This window comes from Octopus sinensis, linkage group LG26, assembly GCF_006345805.1.
Source record: "Octopus sinensis linkage group LG26, ASM634580v1, whole genome shotgun sequence".
Classification (NCBI taxonomy): domain Eukaryota; kingdom Metazoa; phylum Mollusca; class Cephalopoda; order Octopoda; family Octopodidae; genus Octopus; species Octopus sinensis.
In genome coordinates this window covers 17,940,975-17,964,908 of record NC_043022.1, presented here as the reverse complement: position 1 = coordinate 17,964,908, position 23,934 = coordinate 17,940,975, and the positions used below count along the sequence as shown (strand labels likewise).

The 23,934-nt window shown below is 40.5% G+C and overlaps 1 protein-coding gene across 1 annotated transcript; it reads left to right on the top strand.

The window, feature by feature from the left end:
• The first annotated feature begins 1,132 nt into the window (after positions 1-1,132).
• On the top strand, positions 1,133-23,387 carry LOC115224835 (putative tRNA (cytidine(32)/guanosine(34)-2'-O)-methyltransferase). Its single transcript, XM_029795773.2, has 11 exons — positions 1,133-1,672; positions 3,894-4,038; positions 9,230-9,299; positions 10,694-10,799; positions 11,547-11,625; positions 12,838-12,890; positions 13,768-13,821; positions 15,276-15,378; positions 17,745-17,828; positions 19,347-19,450; positions 20,250-23,387. Exons 2-11 carry the CDS (start codon positions 3,918-3,920, stop codon positions 20,445-20,447), a joined length of 972 nt encoding a protein of 323 aa, XP_029651633.1. The 5' UTR covers positions 1,133-1,672; positions 3,894-3,917; the 3' UTR covers positions 20,448-23,387.
• The last annotated feature ends 547 nt before the right edge of the window (positions 23,388-23,934 follow it).

The window sequence follows — 23,934 nt, the reverse complement described above, 5'->3', positions numbered from 1 at the left end:
CTGTAGTGACCGGTGGCTGTAGCCTGGCCTCTATGGCTCGATGCCCTTCCTAATGCCAGCCACTTTACGGAGTGTACTGAGTGCTCTTTATATATGCAGACAAACCCCATGAGATGACAAAAGAATGAGGGAAGAGAGGATTAAATTTATTAAATAGCAAAGGTATGGAAACTGACATTCAGGACTTTTAGTCTCTCTGCCAGCAATCCAGGGATTGCAGAAGGTCATCGACGAATGCGAGTTCAGTGTGCACTTGCCCCATCAATGAATGTAAGTATGTATGTATGTATGCTTGTATGTATGTATGCTTGTATGTGTATATTTATGTATATTTATATACAGTCAAGTCTATGTCTGCTCATAGAGTGAGCAATGGTTTTGCATCCATAAAGGGCTGAGCCACATGGATGCCTCTATGTGTTAGAGTGCACTTCTTTTTAGGATATATGAAACAAAGACAATATATATACATACATATATATATATATATATATATATCATCATCATCATCATCATCTTCATTGTTTAACATCTGCTTTCAATGCTAGCATGGCTTGGATGATTTGACTGAGGGCTGGCGAACCAGATGGCTGCACCAGGCTCCAATCTTGATCTGGCAGAGTTTCTACAGCTGGATGTCCTTCCTAATGCCAACCACTCCGAGAGTGTAGTGGGTGCTCTTATGTGCCACCGGCATGGGGGCCAGTCAAGTGGTACTGGCAACGACCTCACTCGAATCTTTTTACGCATGCCACCAGCAGAGGTGCCAGTAAGGCGATGTTGGTAATGATCATGCTCGAATGGTGCCTTTTATGTGCTACCAGCTCGAAAGCCAGTTAGCTGCTCTGGTAATGATCACGCTCGAATGGTGCTCTTAGCACCCTACTAACACGGGGCTCAATATATATATATATCAAAGTGTACAGTATTATATATCCATTACGGCCAATCTAACTGGTCAGTTTCACATTAGGGGTTCAATAGAGTGTTGGGTTACAGTCTGATTATGTAACCCTGCACTCATCAGAGGTAGCTATTATGAAATGAAATAACCATCATGGGCCATCAGAGGAAATCATTTGCCAAGAACTGTTTTGTATTTCATTCTATGTAGATGTGGCAATAGATATAAGGTGAACAACTCAGTCGTCACCTGAAAGTAAAACTAGAGGAACATCATAAAACCATAATACATGGGAAGACAGAGAAACCAGGCATGGTCAATCCTTTGTTCATTTGTAGAGGAAGAAAAGGAAGTTACTGACCTTTGTGGAACAACTAGACAAGACCAGTGGAAGATAAGGTAACTGAAAGATTTAGCTGATATACAAGGCTTTGATAATCTCCTCAGCTCGCCCAGCAACAAACATCATACTGGGGTGTTGAATTAAGAATAAATATTTTACCTACAAATGATCAGGGTTAAGTTCCCTAATTTTCATTGCCTAATTCTTCCATGAGATAATTACACTTAAACACACTTAAAAGTCTAGAAAAATATACATCATGGGCCTTCCCCCAATGTCAAACAAACAAACAAAAAAACATCTTTGACATCAGTTTTCAGCATTTCCCATTGCGTTGCAGTGTGACGCCGTTACTTTCACTTGTAATATTTTCAGGAGGGACTATTTCTTATACTTCACCGCCCATATCTATGAAAGACCTCAAGGTATGTTTCTCTTTAATTAATTTGTATTTGTTTAATTAACAGAAATAATTGTTTTTATTTAATTCGGTTAGTTTCTATCTGAAAGGTTATGCTTGACCTTTATATAATTGTATTTTTCATAGTCCTTTGTTATTTTATTCCTTTATCACTGACGAAATTATCAATTAACGAAATCCAGCTCCAATCAATCAGAAGTGATTAATTAAAGTAAATTAATTCAAATATTTAATAACATTTCGTGTATGTGAATATATGAGGTTATATATAAAATGAAATATGGCATTTGTTGTATTTACGGGTGTTTAAGTGATCAGCAGACAAAGACAGCTTTTATGAGATATATTGGACGGGTTTCTATAATTGATGGTTAACGCTGAGTCTGTCCTCATAAAATACACTTATACGGTCCGAAACATATTTGAAAACAAATATTTGACTGCTTCACTGTTTGTTTTACACACGAGTCAAGATATTTCAATGCAACTGTAAATTTCAAACCATGACCATGCCATCGGTTTTTTTACTTTCAACGTTCTGAGTGTCACCAACTCTAACCCGTAAAACCTATCGTAAGAATTGTTATTTATCTCTCTTGTGATTGTTCTGGCCTTTGCTGTTTTTGATCCTTAACTTATAATCCATGGGGTTCGATGACTCCGGAGAGACTCGCACCTATTAACTTTACTCTGCAACACTTTACACCTGTCGTTCAAGTTTCCAGAACTCGTATTACCATTTTCCGCGCTCATTTCCCTCTTCTACAAATTCCTGTCATTTTTATTTATCTTCCATCTCGATTTCAACAAAACAAAGAAGCAAAGAAGGAGATTATACAAAAATTTTGCTTAAAATTAGAACAACAGAATGGTAACTACAATAGATCAGAATTCGATTTATGGTATTGATGACTGATCTGATTCTATTAAATAGCAACGACTCCATTGAACTCAATTCTATGTTTAAAGCAACCATGGACAAAGGGCGAACCACGGGACTTTCGGAATGGCCCACCAACGAAAAATTACCTTGAATAGTTTTTTGGAGTGCAGCCAGTTTGATGATGAGCCACGTCTCATGCGGACCCCTTTTCGAATAATGTTGCCCCTGCCAGGTGTAAAGTGCGTGTCTGAAATATTTGGTGAAGAGACATCTCGCAGTTCCAGTTGAAGTTACTTCACTCTACTACCGTCACTAATGAATACCACAGCGAGGGAGCCATTCGATCTGCTAGAAATACCAGCTAAGTCACATGAAATGCTTGAAAAATGTCCTTGGTATATTAACTCTTTAACTATGAAATTAAATTTTAGAGTTAATTAAGTAAGGAGATTAAATATCAACCAAAAAATAGAATTGATATTTTCTGCAAATTGTGTTGCCTCAATAAATTTTATGTATGTCTACAAAAATATAATTTCAAAAATGACATTCTTTAACAAAGGATAAATTGGTATATAAAACTCTTTTTTTGCAATTAAAGGTAATACAATTTTGAGTGAATATATCTGGTTTCTGTAGTAAAAGGCTTTGGTCATGGTTAGAACGCTTTTGATCATAAGTCTGATCAGCATTGACTTGGAGTTAAACACCAATGCAAACTTTGCATTTCCTCTTTCCAGTTCAACTTCGTTTATTCGAAAAAAGAAAGCAAAACCTGCCAACAATACTTTGGGGTTTGATTAACGAGAGACATTGTAAAGCAGTGCAAAGGCAATCTGTTGTGTTAACAGAACAGAGATGTTCAAATACAATATTAAGAACATCATCCTGTTGCCATGTATAAAGCACCCAGTACACTCTGAAAAGTGGTTGGCATTAGGAAGGGCATTCAACTATAGAAACCATGCCAAAACAGACAGTTGGAATCTGGACAGCTGTTTGGCTAGCCAGCTCCTGTCAAACTGTCCAACCCATGCCAGCATGGAAAGCAGACATTAAAGGATGATGATCATCTTACACACACACACTCACATGTATATACATACATATACAAAAGTACTTTGTTTTATGTACTTTTGTTCTGTTACAAGCAGCCATGTTATCTTTGGCCACTCAATAAAATAAATTGCCAAGTACCGGGTGGGGAAGTACAGAACTTCACAAGTCACTGCTCCAGCATAGCTCTCCAGTTTAATGATTGCAACTACTTTAAAGAATATGTCATCATGTCTTTTGCAGCGTTCCCAAATTCCAAGTTATCTTACTGTATATCTTTTCTTAGGACACAACTATCATCTGTTGAAGGATGGGACGTTCATCAAAAGACAAGCGAGATGTTTATTACCGTTTAGCAAAAGAGGAAGGTTGGCGGGCTCGCAGTGCTTTCAAATTACTCCAGATCAATGATGACTTCAAGATCTTTGATGGTAAGTGCCCTGTTTCATATCTTAGGATGAGAGGACAGTCTTGTGCGAAGACAACTCAATTTACTGCTTTTGTTTCAGGGAGTAAATGGGCCCAGCCAACATTTTGACCCACATTTAAAGTAACAGCAAACAACAGAGAAACATTTTAAATGATGATGATGGTATATGTGTCTTCTATCTTTTACTTGTTTCAGTCATTAGACTGCAGTCATGCTGGGACATTTGGTTGAATGGATTGGCACTAGGAGTTTTTTTAAAGCCTGGTACTTATTCTTTTGGTCCCTTTTGTCAAACTGACAAGTTGTGGGGATGTAAACACACCAACACCAGTTGTCAAGTAGTGGTGGTGGACAAACACTGACACAAAGACACACAAATATAGACAGACTTCTTTCAGTTTCCATATACCAAATCCACTGACAAGGCTTTGGCCAGCCTGAGGCTGTTGTAGAAAACATTTGCCCTAGGTACCATGCAGTGGGACTGAACCTGAAACCATGGAGTTGGAAAGCAAACTTCTTACCACACAATCACACCTGCACCTATATATACAGATATATATATATATATACAAAATCAAAATAGCTGACGTGGCCAATAACAGTGCCGCCTGATTGGCACTTGTGCCAGTGGGATGTTAAAAGCACATCTGAGCATGATTGTTGTCAGGGCCCGCTGATTGCCCCCCCCCCATGCCGGTGGCACATAAAAAGCAGCATTCGAGTGTGATCATTGCCAGCGTCACCTTACTGGCACATGTGCCAGTGGCATGTGAAAATACAACATTTGAGCTTGGTCGTTGCCAGAACCAACTGACTGGCCCTCGTAAAAGCACCCACAACACTCTCGGAATGGTTGGCATTAAGAAGGGCATCCAGCTGTAGAAACTTTGCCAGATCAGATTGGAGCCTGGTGCAGCCTCCTGGCTCGCCAGTCCTCAGTCAAACCGTCCAACCCATGCCAGCATGGAATGCGAACATTAAACGATAAGACGGTGTGGATGACATGTATATATATATATATATATATATATATATATATGCACACACACACAGGGTGCTGTGAATATATTGTCTAAATTACGCAAAAATGAAAATAACACTGACATCTCATTTTAACAGATATATTTACCAAAATTACATAAAAATATCTTGAAATACTAAAGAGTAAATTTATTCAATAAAATCACCATTGGCCTCGACCATGGCCTCCAGACAACTTTGGAATCTCCTGCAACTCTTCTGGACAGTCTCCTTGTTTAAGTTGGTGAATGCTGCCATAATCCTTGCCTTCATCCTTGGTGTTATAAGGAGTTTTGTTGGTCTCTCACTCAACTGCACCCTACACATAATAATCAAGGGGGTTGCAATCTAGGGACTTAGATGGCCAGATGTGTGTATATATATGGTGTATGTATGTATATGATATGCATATAAATGGATAAGATTTGTGTATGTGTAAATTTATGTGTATGTCGGGGGCGTGGGTATACTTCTCGCGGAGAAATGGATAGGTAAGGTAATCGAGGTAGTCAGAATAAGTGACAGAGTAATTAAAATTAGATTAGTTCTTCACCATAGGACAGCTACCATCATCTCGGCATATGCCCCTCAACCAGGGCTACCGGAAGGACAAAAAGACCAATTCTATGACACCCTATTGCGGACTACCTCATTGACAAATGACAGTGACCTTCTCTTCGTGGCAGGTGATTTCAATGGACATGTTGGACGACATGTCAGGGGCTTCCATGGCATCCATGGAGGCCACGGTTTTGGCTCTCGAAATGAGGAGGGAACTAGGCTGCTGGAGTTCTGCGATGCAAATGACCTTATGGTCTGCAATACCCACTTCAGGAAACCCACCTCTCACCTAGTCACCTACCGTTCTGGCAGACACACCAGCCAGATTGACTACATCCTTGCCAGAAAAAGGGAAAGAGGGCTGATTATAAATGCCAAAACCTTCCCAGGCGAAGAATGTACTCCCCAACATAGATTAGTAGTTAGCAACTTCAGGATCAGAGCTAAATGGTCGCCCAGAAGAAGACCAGCTTGGAGGAGAAGGGTCTGGAAGCTTAAAGATCCTGCAAATGCACAGAGATTTAGAGACATACTACTCGAAGCCTCTGACGAAATAGAAGGGGATATAGCTTCACTTAATGTGGAAGACAACTGGAGATTCCTACGGGACAATCTGCTGACAGCCACTGACCAGATCTGTGGATGGAGCAAAGTACCATCTCGACCCAGAGTAACATGGTGGTGGAACACGGTGGTTGACGGGGCTATTAGACAAAAGAGACAGGCTTGGAAGGACTGGAAGAACGGTGGTAGCAGGGAATTGTATCAGACAGCCAAAAGGGAAGCTAGGAGACAGGTTATATAGCCAGAGGGGAAGCGGATAAGAAAAAATTTGCCAATGTTCTGAGCCGTGAGGATGAAAGACTTGAGGTATTTCGTGTTGCAAGACAGTGTGTGAGAGAGAATCGTGATGTGGTAGGAGAGAAGTGTGTTCGCATGGATGATGGTTCACTTGCGCTAAATGAGGATGCAAAGAGAGAGGTTTGGAGATGCCACTATGAAAGTTTGCTGAATAAAGAAAATGAATGGGATAAAGAGAGTCTGCCAAATGTTGACCCAACAGAGGGACCAGCTATCCGAGTTGATAGTTCCGTAGTAGCTAAGGCAGTTAGGAGCATGAAGACAGGGAAAGCCCCAGGCCCATCAGGAATTACTGCAGAGATGCTCAAAATATCTGGCAGTGTCGGCTATAACCTAGTCACCCGTATAGTCAACCAGGTGATACACGAAGGAGTCATACCCAATGACTGGTGTAGCAGCATACTAGTCAACTGCTACAAAGGTAAAGGTGATGCCCTGGATACAAATAATTACAGAGGTATCAAGCTGTTGGATCAGGTAATGAAGGTTACGGAGAGGGTCTTAGCCCAACTAATTAGAGAGAGAGTTAGTTTAGATGAGATGCAGTTTGGGTTTGTCCCAGGAAAAGCACCACTGATGCTATATTCCTGGTAAGGCAGCTGCAGGAGAAATACCTAGCCAAGGATAAGCCCCTGTACCTGGCTTTTGTTGACATGGAGAAAGCCTTTGATAGGGTCCCCCGATCCCTCATCTGGTGGTCAATGAGGAAACTAGGGATAGATGAATGGCTGGTGAGGGCTGTGCAAGCCATGTACAGAGATGCCGTAAGTAAGGTTAGAGTTGGCAACATGTACACAGAAGAATTCAAAGTAGAGGTTGGGGTCCACCAGGGTTCAGTACTCAGCCCCCTCCTATTTATCATAGTCCTCCAGGCAATAACGGAGGAATTCAAGACCGGTTGCCCCTGGGAGCTCCTCTATGCTGACGACCTCGCTCTAATCGCTGAGTCACTATCAGAACTGGAGGAGAAGTTCCAGGTGTGGAAGGAGGGTTTAGAATCGAGGGGCCTTAGAGTCAACCTAGCTAAAACCAAAGTACTAATAAGTAGAAAGGTAGAAAACCCACAAATATCATCAGGAAGATGGCCCTGTTCGATCTGTAGAAAAGGTGTAGGTAGAAACTCTATAAGATGTCCCAGTGTAAGCTATGGACACATAAGAGGTGCAGCAATGTCAAAGGTAGGCTAACTGGGAAGATAGTTTTTGTATGTGGCAGGTGCTCTGGAGCACTGACCTCCGAAAATCTGCAGAAAACAACTTCTGTCACTTTCCGGGGGGAAAAACTAGAAGTAGTTGATAGTTTCCGCTATCTAGGTGACCAAGTCAGTAGTGGGGGTGGGTGCGCTGAAAGTGTAACTGCTAGAATAAGAATAGCCTGGGCAAAGTTTAGGGAGCTCTTACCTCTGCTGGTGACTAAAGGCCTCTCGCTCAGAGTAAAAGGCAGACTGTATGATGCATGTGTACGAACAGCTATGCTACATGGCAGTGAAACATGGGCCGTGACTGCTGAGGACATGCGTAAGCTCGTGAGGAACGAAGCCAGTATGCTCCGATGGATGTGTAATGTCAGTGTACTTACTCGACAGAGCGTTAGTACCTTGAGAGAAATGTTGTACCTAAGAAGCATCAGTTGTTGTGTGCAAGAGAGACGATTGCGCTGGTATGGTCATGTGGCGAGAATGGATGAAGAGAGGTGTGTGAGAAAGTGCCAATCCCTAGCAGTTGAGGGAACCCGTGGAAGAGGTAGACCCAGGAAAACCTGGGACGAGGTGGTGAAGCACGACCTTCGGACGTTAGGTCTCACCATGGAAATGACTAGAGACCGAGACCTATGGAAGTATGCTGTGCGTGAGAAGACCCGGCAAGACTAGTGAAGCCATAATCCATGGCCCCTACCTGGGACGTAGTCAGTCCACCTGTGCATACCTTCCTTCTTGTGACACTTGTGAAGACCTGTTGAGGCAAGTGAGAATCGAATCGAATCGTATCAAATCAAATCGAACCAAATCAAAATAGATGAACATCAATGGAATTTGTATCCTTGTGGTACCAGTGCCGGTGGCACATAAGAAAACCATCCGAACGTGACCGTAGCCAGTACCGCAATGACTGGCCTCCGTGCTGAGAGCACGTAACAAACACCATCCGAGCGTGGCCGTCCGCCAGCCTCGTCTAGCACCTGTGTCGGTGACACATAAGAAAACACCATCCGAGCGTGGCCGTCTGCCAGCCTCGTCTGGCACCTGTGTCGGTGGCACATAAAAAAAACACCATCCGAGCGTGGCCGTCTGCCAGCCTCGTCTGGCACCTGTGTCGGTGGCACATAAAAAAACACCATCCGAGCGTGGCCGTCTGCCAGCCTCGTCTGGCACCTGTGTCGGGGCACATAAAAAAACACCATCCGAGCGTGGCCGTCTGCCAGCCTCGTCTGGCACCTGTGTCGGTGGCACATAAAATCACCCACTACACACTCTCGGAGTGGTTGGCGTTAGGAAGGGCATCCAGCTGTAGAAACACTGCCACATCTGACTGGCCTGGTGCAGCCTTCGGGCTTCCCAGACCCCAGTTGAACCGTCCAACCCATGCTAGCATGGAAAGCGGACGTTAAACGATGATGATGATGATGATGATGATATATATATTTATATGTATATGATGTGTGTATAAAAATATTTGATAAATGTCAACCAATACAATATTTTCTCATATTCCGTTATAATAACTTTAAATTATATTCTTTCTTTATAGGTGTTCAGAAGGTTGTTGATCTTTGTGCTGCCCCGGGCAGCTGGAGTCAAGTCCTGTCCAAAAAACTCAGGTTTGGTCTAGTTTCATTCAAATGTAATTTTATAATTATGGACAACTTAATTACTTATTATTTCAGTTTGTGCTTCACAAACTTCTTAACTTTGTGATTTTTTTTTTTTTTGTATTGTTCTCTTGCTTGGAGATAATCAAGCAATCACTGATCTGTTTCACAGGAACACTTTTATGAAAAAAATAGTTGTTTTTAAGTTAGAAATTGTGAAAAACTATAGGAAGCATTGCTTGGTCATCTTTTATTGACCAATATTTCGTGGTGAGCTGGCAGAATCATTAACACACCAGAGAAAATAATGGCATCTTGTCCCTCACTTCCTTCTAAATTCAAATTCTGGCAAAGTTGACTTTCCCTTCAATCCTTTCAAGGTCGATGAAATAAGGACCAGTTGAAAACTGGGGAGGGGGTCAATGTAACTGACTAGCCCCCTTCCCCTTGTGCTTGTAGCAGAAAGGAATATTTGTGTATAATTACAGGAAATATTGATTGCCTTCTCTTATTGATAAATATTTGGGTATAATAAAGTAGTAACATGGCTTTCAAGATACTCCAAGAATGAAAATGGATTTTCTAAAGTCTTAAATTCTTCCCCAGAGTCCAGCCTTTTCTGGGGCGTAGTGGCTTGAATGTCTGAATGACCCTGAGAGCTATGTTAGTGGAGTGCAAGCCCTAGTTGAGCTACCCATGTTGCACAGCTCAGAGGATAGAGACCAGACTGATTTGGATCATCTCCTCTTCCTAGAGGTAAAAATGGGTTTGTATCGGGCCAACCTCCCTACCTAGAAGAAAAGCAAACTGACAAAAGCATCAAGGACAATTCAAAACCAATAAGACGAAGGAGAGGACAGCCTTGGGTGAAGAACAGTTGTCAATGACCTTTGTTCCATGGAGAGGAAAGGACTTAGCTATTCCTAAACAGCCTACCACTTACTTTGCAGTGTATCTTTAATAGGACCAAGGGTCAAAGTGTATGAGGTGAGTTGTTTTCACAATATTTATCTCAGCTTCAACAATACCACATTTTTTAATATTGACGTGTGTGTGTATTTTGTAATATTTAAATGTCCAAATACACAACATTGCAGTCCTTAGAGGTGGTCTTCTTTGGATTGTGTAGCATTGCAAGTGACAAGTGGACATCACTAGTGTTGATGCCACAGTAAAAGCAAAGCACACATTATTGGCTGAAAAGGGGTCAGCATAAATAAGGACATTCAGCTATAGAAACCCAACCCAAACTGAAACATGATCCTCCAGACTTGTTGGGTCCTGTTGACCTGTCCAGCTGAGGCCAGCATAGAAAGTAAACATTATCAACAACATTACAAAAAAATGTCCTTCATAATGACTTTCCAGTGTGTTTTTATTGTAAACTTGTTTTTCTCTAAAAGGGGCAATTCCAGTGATGGCGAGACCGATACCAAGATCGTGGCAGTTGATCTTCAAGCAATGGCACCAATACCTGGGGTCACTCAAATACAAGGGGACATCACAAAGGTAAGAAGAAGGCATCAGTATTGGAAACTAAACAGAGTGACTGGAGGATGTTGTGACAGATGGGCCGAGAGTATAATTATGTGTTTTCATTATTATTATTTATGAACAACATTGGGAGATGAAGAATTTGAGATTCAAATTTGCTTTTCTTGAGGATGCACCTTTTCAAGGCTTTTTGGGGTAAACATGCTTGCATAACCACATACACTTACATTTATATAGTATATATATATATATGTGTGTGTGTATATATATGTATATATCAAATGGAAATTGTAGTTGTGATACCTGTGCCAGTGGCACATAAAAAGCACCATCCGAACGTGGCCGATGCCAGCGCTGCCTTGACTGGCGTCTGTGCCGGTGACATGTAAAAAGCACCAACTGATCATGGCCGTTGCCAGCCGCCTCTGGCCCTTGTGCCAGTGGCATGTAAAAAGCACCCACTAAACTCACGGAGTGGTTGGCGTTAGGAAAGGCATCCAGCTGTAGAAACACTGCCAGATCAGACTGGTGCCTGGTGCAGCCTCCTGGCTTCCCAGACCCCAGTCGAACCGTCCAACCCATGCTATCATGGAAAACAGACGTTGAACGATGATGATGATATATCTTAAAAAGAAGTTTTAATTAGAATATCAAACTGGGAACGAGATAGTCTCAGTTGCTAATGAACTTTTCAACATCAAACAAAACCTGTAATTTTTATTGTTATTAAGTTTTTCTTTTTGTCCCTTTTTTATTTGCCAGAAATCCACAGCTGAAGAAATAATCAGTCATTTTGAAGGGGAACAGGCAGACCTGGTTGTGTGCGATGGGGCCCCTGATGGTAAATAGCTTCTTATGTTGAGAGCCGTAACTTCACCATGTCTTTGCTTCCAACTTGTGTCATTGCATCCAACTCGTTTCTTGTATCTTTCTCTGACTCACTTCCAATAACATCACATTTTTTCACCATTTCTTGGAATATGGCACAAACAAAATCAATTCTTCATGACTTCATTTGATGCTGTTGACTGTTTATACCAAATCTTCCTTATTCTGAGAAAATGGTGATAAGAAGAGACGTTAATAAGATCTATTTAGACCCAGAGAGGAATAACAGCAGAAAGGGAGGCTGGACAAGACCCTCCATGCCAACCTCTCCAATAGTTCCATCCTACTTTTGCTTCCATATGCACCTGAGGTGTGGGCTGCCAATAAAGAGGGATGAGCATTGTTAGGTTACGACACAAAGGGGCCATGGAAAGATCCCACTTTTATCTTTTGTTTGTTTCAGTCATTAGACCATGACTGTGGCGGGGGCACCAGCTTGAAGAATTTTAGTCTGAAAAATCTACCCCAGCACTTATTTTTTTTATGCCTGGTCCTTATTTTATCGGTCGCTTTTGCTGAACTGCTAAGTTATGAGTATGTAAACATACAAAGACACACACACACACATATGTGTATATATATATATATATATATATATATATGAGAAGCTTTTTTCAGTTTCCATCTACCAAATCCACTCAGAAGGCTTTGGTCAGCCCAGGGCTATAACAAAAGATATTTGCTTGAGGTGCCACACAGTGGGACTGAACCCAGAACCATGTGGTTGGGAGGCAAACTTCTCAACATACAGTTAGAAATATTGCGGGAGCAAATCCAAAATGAAATAATTCAAGAATGGAAAAGAGAGAACCACATAATCGCAGAATATTGGAAGCACAACTTCCGACGGGTTGGGCATGGACATGTTGCAGGTTTTACCAACAACAGGTGCCCTTGTGCAGTTACTGAGTGACACCCAAGAGATTTGGAAAGGCCACTCAAAAGGTCCCCACAGTGATGGGAAGACAATTTTAAAGAATTTGGGCTAAGATGGAAGTGCATTGTGACCAGTGATGTATAACAACATCCAACAGTCTGGTCGATGCAGTGAAGTTGAAGTGATTCTGTTGAGGAGGAATATTTATTGGTTGATTCCTGTCTTTTGTACCAAAAAAATCTGTTTTACTTGCAAGAATTTCAATTCCAATTTTCCATTTCCTTTCAGTCACTGGTCTTCATGATATTGATGAATATATCCAAGCACAACTCCTTCTAGCCGTATGTATCTACTAATTAAATATTTCTAATTATATTTAACCCTTTAGCATTTAAGGTTGCTTGTCTGTCAAATGTTCTGCTTATTTATTCCCCTTGTTTTCAATTGACCCTCCCTTGTCTTGTAACTTCAGGATTTCAACAATGTGATGGTTTACTATTTAGACTAACATTGTAGGATAGGTGTGAAAGGCTGGATATGGCTGGTTTAAATTCTAAAGAGTTGATTGCTTTACTTTTTTTAAACTATTTTCATCTAAAGTAATGTTATAATTAATTATTGAAGCACGAATCAGCCAGTCATGAGTTCAATTCTTTCAGTTGCCCCCCTCTACATTGTGGTTTGGAGCAAGAGACTTAATTCCACTTGCCTTAGTCTGCCTGACTGACAAATAGGTCCCACACCAATTTCATAGTCTCGTGTATAATGGTTGGAGGGTACTGGCATCCAGCAGCGTACACAGTAGGTGACCATCAATATGCAAATGTCTAAATTTGCATAAACCCTCTTTGAATATGCTAATGAGTGATTGGCCAATATGTCTTACATTCAGTTCTTTGCTGCTGAAATCAGGAATTTATATTCTGTATCCTGTTTATATTAGTCAGCCTGATGTCCACATCTTGATTGCAGCTTTCGTTACATTTCACAGGCGCATAGAACAGCCAAGACAATAATAAAAGCAACAGTCAAGACGAGGACATTGGTCCATCTGATATGAAAAGGAGACATGTCTTACATTCATTTAGAAGATTACTTCAACTGGTTTACTCGTTCTTGCACCTCCTAAACATTATCCCCCCCCTCCTTCTCTCTCCCTCTTCTTCTTCTTCTTCTTCAGTTGTCTTAACCATTTCTTACTTCTCTAAAATATTTCAGGCCCTCAACATCACAACTCATGTATTGAAACCTGGTGGCACATTTGTTGCTAAGGTGAGTAGTTGAATAGTGACATTGTCTCTTTGCACACACTTTTGTTTCTTTTCTTTTTGTTTTGTTTTGTTTCTTTTTTTTCACTATTTGGTCAGAGACAGAAGAGCAACACTTCTGACATTTTATGTTTCCCTGAGTCTCCAAGAAGGAGGAATTTGTCCCCAAATTAAAGAACAACCATAATGTTTGCAACAGCGTGGATGCCACAAAAGATACCCAGGGTGGTGGAGGTGGTGTCAACTCAGGTGAGAGATCAAATCTACCATCCAAGAACAATCATCATCATCATAATACTGAACTGGCAGAACCATTAGCATGCCAGGTGAAATGCTTAATGGCATTTCATCCATTTTAACATTGTGAGTTCAAATTCCACCAAGGTCAACTTTGCCTTTCATCCTTTTGGGGTCAATAAAATATGTACCAGTTGAATTCTGGGGTCAGTATAATCCATAATCCCCCACCCTCAGAATTTCAGGCCTTGTGTCTATATTAGAAAGGATTATTTTTATTATTATTCTGAGTTCAAATTCCACTGAGGTTGACTACCATTTGAATACTGGGGTCGATGTACTTGACTTATGAAGTTACTGACCTTGTGCCAAAGTTTGAAATCATTCTTATCATCATCATCATCATCATCATCATCATCATCATCATCAAGGTGACAAGCTGCTAGAATCATTGACAGACATCATTACATTCTGAGTTCAAATTTTGCCAATGTCGACTTTGCCTTTCATCCTTTCGGAGTCCATAAAATAAGTACCAGTTGAACACTGGGGTCAGTGTGTAATTGACTACCCCCCCCCCCCGCCTCAAATTTCAGGCTTTGTACCTATAGTAAAAAGGATTATTACTATTATCATCATCATCATCATCATTATGGTCATCGTCGTCATGGCAGCAGACTGGCAGAATGGTTTGCACATCAGACAAAATGCTTAACAACATTTCATCTCTCTTTATGCTCAGAGTTCAAATTCCACTTCGACTTCAGTGAAATAAATATCAGTTTCATACCAGCTTTTAGTCCGAATCTGTTCGAATTCCTGCAAAACGCTTCCCTTGGACGGCTGCAATATTTTATCAACCCTGAAGTGATGAAAGGCAACATTCACCTCACAACAACTTGAACTCAGTATGCAGAGAGTTGAAACGAATTCCATGAGACATCTCCTTCACTCTACCAGCTCTGCCAGTTTCCCATTACCGACACTCACCATGACTGGCGCTGCTTCCTCCACCACCATCGCCCTATCAGCCTTTTAGTTCTTTATTTGAGTTACTTCCCTTAGCATTACACAAAAACCAGAGGGACTTCCTACAGCTTTTGCTGCCTTTGGGCCTAATTCGATATTCATTGTTTTTATCATTAATATCCCTGTTTTGTATAGTAACCTTCCATATTCTATTTGTTTCTATCGATTCTTCTTCTTTTTCTTCTTCTTCAGATATTCCGGGGCAAAGATGTCACCCTGCTTTATTCTCAACTCAAAATCTTTTTCCCACTGGTAACTGTCTACAAACCTCGCAGCAGTCGTAACTCTAGTATAGGTAGGTTGTTGTTGTTGTTTAAACCTGGGTCGGTCCTGATGGAGCAGATCTCTGTTCAAAGACATTCCAGCCATGACCACCACCATAATTTTTTTTTAAATCAGGGAGTACATAATCCTATGTTTCTTGCCAGCTTAGTGAACTGAAGTAATGTGAAATAAAGTGTCTTGTTCAAGGACACAATCCGTCTCCAAGAATTGAGCTCATGACCTTACGATCATGAGCCGAATACCTTAACCACCATACAGTCCAGGATGTCTTAACCTGTGATGGTGGGGTGGGGGTCACCTGACAATACAGTTCTTGCATCTCGCTGCATATCAACAGCATTGTCTCTGTCCAGAAAGATTTACACCAAATCTTGTAAACTCAACTTTCTTGGACTGGTCAGTGATGAGGGTTTGCTTCAATCCACTGGACATGCTCATTTTGTCCTGGAATTGACCAACAAACTAAATTGTCACATCCCCATCAGATGCCTCCATCTCTTTCCAATCCTGGAACCTAGCTACACTGAAGGCGCCAATGATCTCCTCGGTCACAGGGGTTGGTGTATAAAACCACAAACACGTCAGACCTCGTTTCCTTTGTCAGTTTGGGATCCCATGTTTTGATATTGTTGAATACGTTTGAAAGAAAAACGAGGAAGTTGGAATAATTGGTGCATATCGTGAAACATTAGGTTTGCACATCCTCCGTTTCTGGCCAGGTAAACCTCATTCACAAATACCTGGCACACCTTGTGTGTTTGTAGAGAGAGAGAGAGATTACTTTTGGGGTAATTCTGTTACCCCTAACTGTCAAGTTCATTTGTGGTTCAGTGCACTCTGTATGTTTATACAGACACACACACATACTTGTTTGTGTGTAAAACCAGAAAAGAAAGGTTGTGTTTACCCTCCTGTTAATATGAGCATAAGTAGTAAACATATTGATATGTTTAACACATTAATGTAAACATTGAACACAAATGCCACAAACTGTTCAACAAAGGCACCCTGAAGATGTTTAGCTCTCGTTTTAATGGAAACATCAGCTGACAGACAACTCAGAGCTTTAGAAGAGAGAATGTTTACCCAGAAACAAGCCAGGCTCACCATCAAAATGCAACACTGTGTCCTGTTCTGAAAAGCACTAATAGAGTGAGGGAATTCAGTGTCTATATGTAGTAATAAGGGCCAACAACATGAAGATCATGGGAACTATGTTGATGAACAAACATGATCAACACACTTTCTCCTTCAGATTTTGAGAGTAAAGGAATTCCACTTATGTCTGTCAGTGTATTGGAGCCTGAAATAGAAATGACTCCCTAAAATAGAAATGACACGCTGAGAGTTGCTGAAACATGGAACAAACTGCCGGCATCAGTTGTTAGTTGTCGGAGCACTGTATCCTTCAAAACTTCCATGCTTCCTGAGATTCGCCAACACTACACCTGATGTTCTCCCCTCCATACACACACAAGCATGTATCTGACTCATACACTGTTCGCTTTCCAGACATTTGTACATTACTGCATGCACTTTCTGACAAGTTGTGGTGCACCTGAGCACTGTATACAATAATTTCATTATTATGTCACAATAATCTAATTTCTAGACCCCTTGCCCTCCACTCTGTCAGTGGCCTGAAAAATGTAACATTCTTGTGCAGTATTTCAAGATGTTCACTAAAAAACCAGAGTTTGTGTCGATGTATAGACACAGGAACAACGATCTCTTAAAAATCCTCTTCCAGTTACAAATGGAGAAAGAATCTCACATATAGTGGGATCTGGCATGGATAAAAACCTCTATGCAATAAGCTAAATGTTGCAGTAATTCCAAACCCAACTTTTTTTCAAAGTATGTCCAACATGGTTGCATTATTACATATGTATACAAAGTGGTGAACTGACAGAATCGTTTCTGACAGCTTTTCTTCTGGCTCTATGTTCTATGATCAAATTCCACCAAGGTCGAATGTGCCTTCCATCCTTTTGGGATTGATTAAATAACTACCAGTTGAGCACTGGATCCAGTCTAATCAACTTGCCCCTTTCCTCAAAATTTCTAGGACTTGTGCTTGTAGTTGAAAGAATTATGTGTGTATGTATATATATGTTAGTGTGTGTGCATATGTATGTATGTATATATATATATATATTATATATATATATATATATATATGTGTGTGTGTGTGTGTGTGTGTATCTTTCTGTTGAAGAGCGTAGGCTCGAAACGTAAAAGACTTGTTTTATTTATATTCCTGAGCGCCATACTAATACAATTGTTTGTTTGTACTCCACCTGCCTTCGTCTTTTGTTTATTTTCATAAAGCTTCCCGTTATATATATATATATATATTATTGAATATCTTTGCAGAAGCCTTTGTTGTTTGTGAGAAATATTCCCCTCCAGAAGGTTATCTACCGAACATGTCTAATCCATTGTTGGATCAACAATATGGTAAGTTGTTAGCTTTTCTTTCTTTTAGCTGTCCTTGGTGTTGTTCTTACTTCTTCTATATTCTCTCTACCTGGTTCTGCATTATATTATTCCTTATATATATCATCATCATCATCATCATCATCATCATCATCATCATCATTTAGTGTCTGCTTTCCATGCTGGCATGGGTTAAGATGGTTTGACTGGAGTTGGCAAGGCTGGAGAGCTGCATCAAGTTCCCGTCTGGTTTGGCATGGTTTCTGTGGTTGGATGCCCTTCCTAACACTGACAACTCCCAGAGCATAACGGGTGCCCTTTATGTGCCACCGGGTGCCCTTTATGTGCCACCGGGTGGGGAGTTAGCTTTCGTTATTGATCATCGTGACCCTACATACACAACATGGATACAACTGCACACACGCACACATAATATTGGTTTCAAATTTTGGCACAATGCCAGCAATTTTAGAGGAAAAGATAAGTCAATTATGTCGACTCCATTAAAAGGTAAAGACCCCATTTGGTCGTGAATGACCAAAGGATTACCCTGAAAAGGTTCCCCTCTGAGGCACAAGTCCAAGCAAGATTGTTTATGGAAGACCGACAGTTGCCCATGGATCCCAGCCTTCCGTCTCCATGCCACTGGTGTTGTCTAAGAGAAAGACAATGGTAAATACAGCTTGGCACTAGTGATGTTGAAACTGGAGCAACGTGAAATAGAATGTCTTACTCAAGAATGCAACACACACCCAGATCCAGGAATCAAACCCCATTGCTTAACTGGTATCGACCTTGAAGGGATGAATGACAAAGTTGACCTCAGCAGTATTTGAGCTCAGAACATAAAGACAGACGAAATGCCAAAAGTGGAGTTCAACATAAACATCTTGGATGGTGTTGCTGTTACAAACAAACCTCTTAGACTAAATCTAAAAGATGGTCATCCAAGGGAGAGATTCACTGGCCAATCGACTACAGTCCATCTCTATATTGGTGGCTGTAATATATGCCCGTATATACATATGTTAGTCCCACATAAAAAGCACTCATGCCAGAGTGCCTGTGCCAGCACCCTATGAAATCGTCCGTGCCATAACAGCCCCCAGCCCCCCACTCTGTAAGATGGATGGCTTCAGGAAGGGCATCCAGCTATAGAAACCATGCCAAAACAGACGGCTGGTGCCTAGTACAGCCCTCCAGCCTTGCCAGATCCTGTCAAACCGTTCAACTCATGCCAGCATAGAAAATGGATGCTAAATGATGATGATGATGATGATGACTTGAATGCAGAGTGTCTGCTCTAAGTCCAGCACTGTCTTTATTAGTGACTCTAGTATTTACCAATACACTGCAACTCATTCATTTATAGCTGCACTCATTTTCCTGTGACTACCAAAACGGTTTTTGCTTTCTTAAATTAGCCACCTGCTCCTCCCTCCTCACCCCTAATCCAGCATTCAGTCATTCTCTAATTAATAATTATCTCTAATTAATAATACAAGATCAGTTAATCTTATTGATTGATTCCAATTGCAGATGTTGACTTCAACAACCTCACTGGACCGAACCGAATCATTGTCCCTTTCCTGGCTTGTGGCGATTTGAGTGGCTTCGATTCAGACAAGACCTACCCCCTCTCCGTAAGTGGATGCATTCAATATTTTGCTGGACATCAACGTGTCCAGTCTTCTTCTCTTGATTTCTCTGTTCACTTTTACATAGACATCAGAATCTCAAGTGTGAGAGAAGCTAACCTCTCCGCGGTTATTCTCCCATTTTCTTCAGACAGTTGCATCTGTTGAAAATGCATTGAGTCTACCTTGTTAGACATGGTCATCTGTCAGAAGAACATCAGCTGAAAGATAGATTCAAGCAAAAAAGAATGAATGAAATGATGGTTAGAGAGAGAATGGGATTGTTTAAGTTTTGTCTGAGCCTGTCTGGTGATATTTGTACATTATAATGTATTCAGCTGATGTGGTTGGTATTATGAAGGGCAGAAAGGGGTCGAGTTTTCTCTGTTGGTGTGTGTATGATCCAGATGCTGAAGGACTACAAGTGGCTCATGTAATGCGGGGAGACCTGTGCAACCCATACCAGATGAGAAGAATCAGACATAAAATGACGATGATGGTCATGTGTGTGTGTTGAATTGGGTTTGCCTATATTCAGTGCACTGCAGGGACGAAGGCCTCTACTTGTTTTCTCCTCCAACCACAGTCTGATGTGGAGGCCATGAAGTTGCAAATCTTTAATTGTTCTCTCCTATATTGGAGACAGCAACCAATTAAAGATTTGTAACACTTTGTAATCTGATATTCAAAATTAGTTTTCAATGTGGTTTTTTTCTTCCCCCTACTAAACGTCACGCTCCAATATGTCAGCCTCTCCTAATGTTGGTGAACCAATACTATTTCTCTTCTCTTCTTTGATTTCCAGTTGACTACCCAGAAGGAATACAGCTACCATCCACCCACCCAGGGACCAATAAACCCACCCTACAAGGAAGCCTGTTACCGCAAGAAGAATGATCTTCTCTCGAAACCGGAAGTCACTCCCAGGCGTTCCATCAACCGGAGCAGTGATGCCTCAAACCGCTTGTCCAGTGACATGGCTGACCTTAACCTGAAGTCGTGACGGAACTGACCACAATAAAGTGGGGGGGGGGCATCGTCATCACAGTGATAGATATTTTGTCATTCAGTGACTAATGATTAAATTTCTTTCTTATTTGAATGAAGGTTTGCTTTTATGGATTTCATGCCAAGAATGTTGATGACTGATGATAGAAGACAATAGTGATGAGTGATGACGATTAACAATTATGGTAATGACTGATGATTGGTGGTGATTGGTTGGTGAATGATGATGATAATTTTGCTTCATTTATTTATCATCAAATAATTAGTAATTTATAATTATTATCCAATGGACCCTAGTTCACCTGACACAATCCTTTTTGGTATTTAGTTACATCCCTTCACATTCCAAGTTCAAACCCCTCCAAAGTCAACTTTGTCTTTCCCCCCTTCCAAGGTTGATAAAATAAAGTACCAGTCATGTGCTGAGGTTCTCCTGCGAAATGTGTGACGCTGTGCCTATGTCACAAACCATTCAATCTGGCAGAATCGTTGGCACCAAAGACAAAGTGCTTAGTGCCATTTTCTCCGTCCTTAGGTTCTGAGTTCAAATTCCACTGAGGTCAACTTTACCTTTCACCCTTTTGGGGTTGATAAAGTAATGTACCAGTGAAACACTGGGGTTGATGTAATTGACATATCGCCTCCCCAAAATTTCAAGCCTTGTGCCTATAGTAGAAAGGATTATTATTATTATTGTCATCATTATTATTATTAATAGGGCGATGATATGACAGAATCGTAAGAGTGTCAGATGACTACCTTGTGATATTTGTTCTGCTTCTTTACAACTAATCTTCCTTTTAGCGGTGGGGGGAGTCAACTAAAGAACCAGTGAAGCACAGGAGTTGATTCAGTTGCATAACCCTTTTCCCATTCCCTAAATTCCAAACATTGGTCCTGTCTTAGAATCACCATGTGTGTTGTTTCTTGTTTTCCATAAATAAACCATGGCTGGAAAAGAAAGGAAGCAACAGATGGCAACATTTGTGTTTAGTCCTTGACTTCTCCTCCTCCACTGAAATTATTTCATCATTTCTTTTGTCCACATCTGAGGGTTGGTAAATGTTTATTTCTATGCTACACCCTTTCCTTCCAACACATCCAGCCTCACACATCCAGTCTGTCATGAAGTGAGCAAAACCCAGCAGACAAACAAAGGGCCTAAACAAAGAGGACAGGGAGCCAGCTCGGCTAATTCGAACTTGGTTCTGCAATGTTTTTGATGGGTTTTTTGGTATTGATCTCATCATGTGACATTAATTTTTCAGCTTCACCTATTCCTCCCACCCCTCCCTTTTGTCTCTCTCTCTCTCTCTTTATTTTTATCTGACAATCGTTCACGTTTTCTCTACAATATTTCTGCCTTTCATTTTGGTCTAAATCTATAGAACAATGCATCTGTTTTCTCCTGTTTAACTATCTCTCCATTAAAAGAACTGAAATAACCAGAGTTCAAATCCTAGGCCAGCCATTTCACTTTTTTTCTGGAATATTTGAGTAAAATCTCTGTTTGTTGGCAGCATTTGTGTTTATACTTGATGTGATGATCTGTTGTACACAAGTCATCATTGCTGCACATTAGCCATCAGGTTGTGACTTCCAAAAGAGATGCCATCTTCTATGTTTAGAGAATTCCCCTCCTAAACAGATTTTTATTGCAGAAATGGGGATGAAAGAAGGTCTAGCTGACCATTAGCCACACCTATTTCCCCAGTAGCAGACAACAGCCTTCATCTGTCATCAGTTCTGGCCTTCCTACTAATTAAATCAGAGATTTTTAAAATGAATGGTTAGGGTTATAAACATTAACGAATGTAATTAAATCCAAGCACACATCTACCCTTGGGAGTTGATCATTATTGTCTCCGAATGAATTTAGGTTGTCTTACTAAATGAATTTCATGTCTTACTAAAAAGTAAACATTTGTTTAAATTTCTATGAAAGTTAAATTTTTGCCAAGTTCTACACTCCACTAATAAAGTTTTATAAGAGTAAACATACATACACAGTCAATAAAATAATATATTTATAAGGCTGTGTAAACATGCTAGTGGTATCCCTCAGCATACAGTTGATACAAGGGAGATAATCATTTCTCGATACTATTTGGTGGGATTAAATGTCTGAACGTAAGGAATTATGAAGAAGGTGCACAGAAGTCACATATTTAATTTTTTTTTTTTTTTTACAAAATTCTTAAAATTTCTAGTCACTGATAATCATGTATAGCACCATTTCATCCGTTTTAGAAACCTTCAGTACACTCCACTGATAGAACGATATATATGTGTGTGTGCATATATAAAGTGTAAAAGTAAGGAGTTAATAGAATTGAATATATTTATTTAACATCTTTATGGTTATGAACTTAATATATATATATATATGAAAGAATGTTTAGCCTAAACATATTTCTGAATATTTAATTTCTCTCCCAAACATACATGTTCACGTTCTATAAAACATCCAAAAGTCTTGTCCTACATCTAAGACCTGTTCAAACACGACTCCACAGCATCTCACAAAACATAAAACAGTAAATCCAATGGTGTGTGTGTGTGTGTGTTTTAACTATCTTCAGGACATCATGGCTTTTCCTCAATGCAATTACTTCCATTTCAACACACAATCTCAAAACTAAGTCATTTCCAGTCAAAAAACACTTCTGACTCAATAATTCGTCTCCACTTGATTCCACCCCACCCCCCACCACCACTTCTTGCAGCATAAAGGAATTATCCTCAAATGACAGAAAATGAATTGACTTAGTAAATCATTTTTTTTATTTATTCTAATTTTATTTCATTTAAAAACGTTTCTTTTTTTCGTTATTGTTTCCTCGTTATTACATAATTAGAAATTTTGATGACAAAATGCATTTTCACTTCAAACTTGATGCATTCAGATCAGACAATAAAATATGTTGCTTATAAATCCATCAATTGTTCTTTTCTTAACACAAACTCATTAACTGTGCTGGATGATTGCTACAAAACTTCAGAGTTCAAATCCAGCTGCAATCCATTTTGCTTTTTATCCCTGCAGTTATGACAGTAAAATAAAGTACCAGTCAAGCTCTGGAGGTCATCATCATCATCATCTTTTAGCGTCCGCTTTCCATGCTGGCATGGGTTGGACGGTTCAACTGGGGTCTGGGAAGCCAGAAGGCTGCACCAGGCCCAGTCTGATCTGGCAATGTTTCTACAGCTGGATGCCCCTTCCTAACGCCAACCACTCCATGAGTGTAATGGGTGCTTTTTATGTGCCACCGGCACAGGTGCCAGATGGGGCTGGCAAACGGCCACGATCGGATGGTGCTTTTTACATGCCACTGGCACGGCGGCCAGGTGAGGCTGGCAACGACCACGATCGGAGGTCATCTTATCAACTAACACACACAATGGTTCCCAACCCTTTTATCTAAATGAGTTTTCCCACGGACCCCTTTTAATATACTTATCCTTATATATATATATATATA

Coding starts and splice junctions, on each gene's coding strand:
- LOC115224835 (XM_029795773.2), top strand. CDS start 3,918: ATGGGACGTTCATCAAAAGACAAGCGAGATGTTTATTACCGTTTAGCA. Junction 4,039..9,229: donor TGACTTCAAGATCTTTGATG/GTAAGTGCCCTG, acceptor CTTTCTTTATAG/GTGTTCAGAAGGTTGTTGAT. Junction 15,379..17,744: donor CAGTCGTAACTCTAGTATAG/GTAGGTTGTTGT, acceptor ATATCTTTGCAG/AAGCCTTTGTTGTTTGTGAG.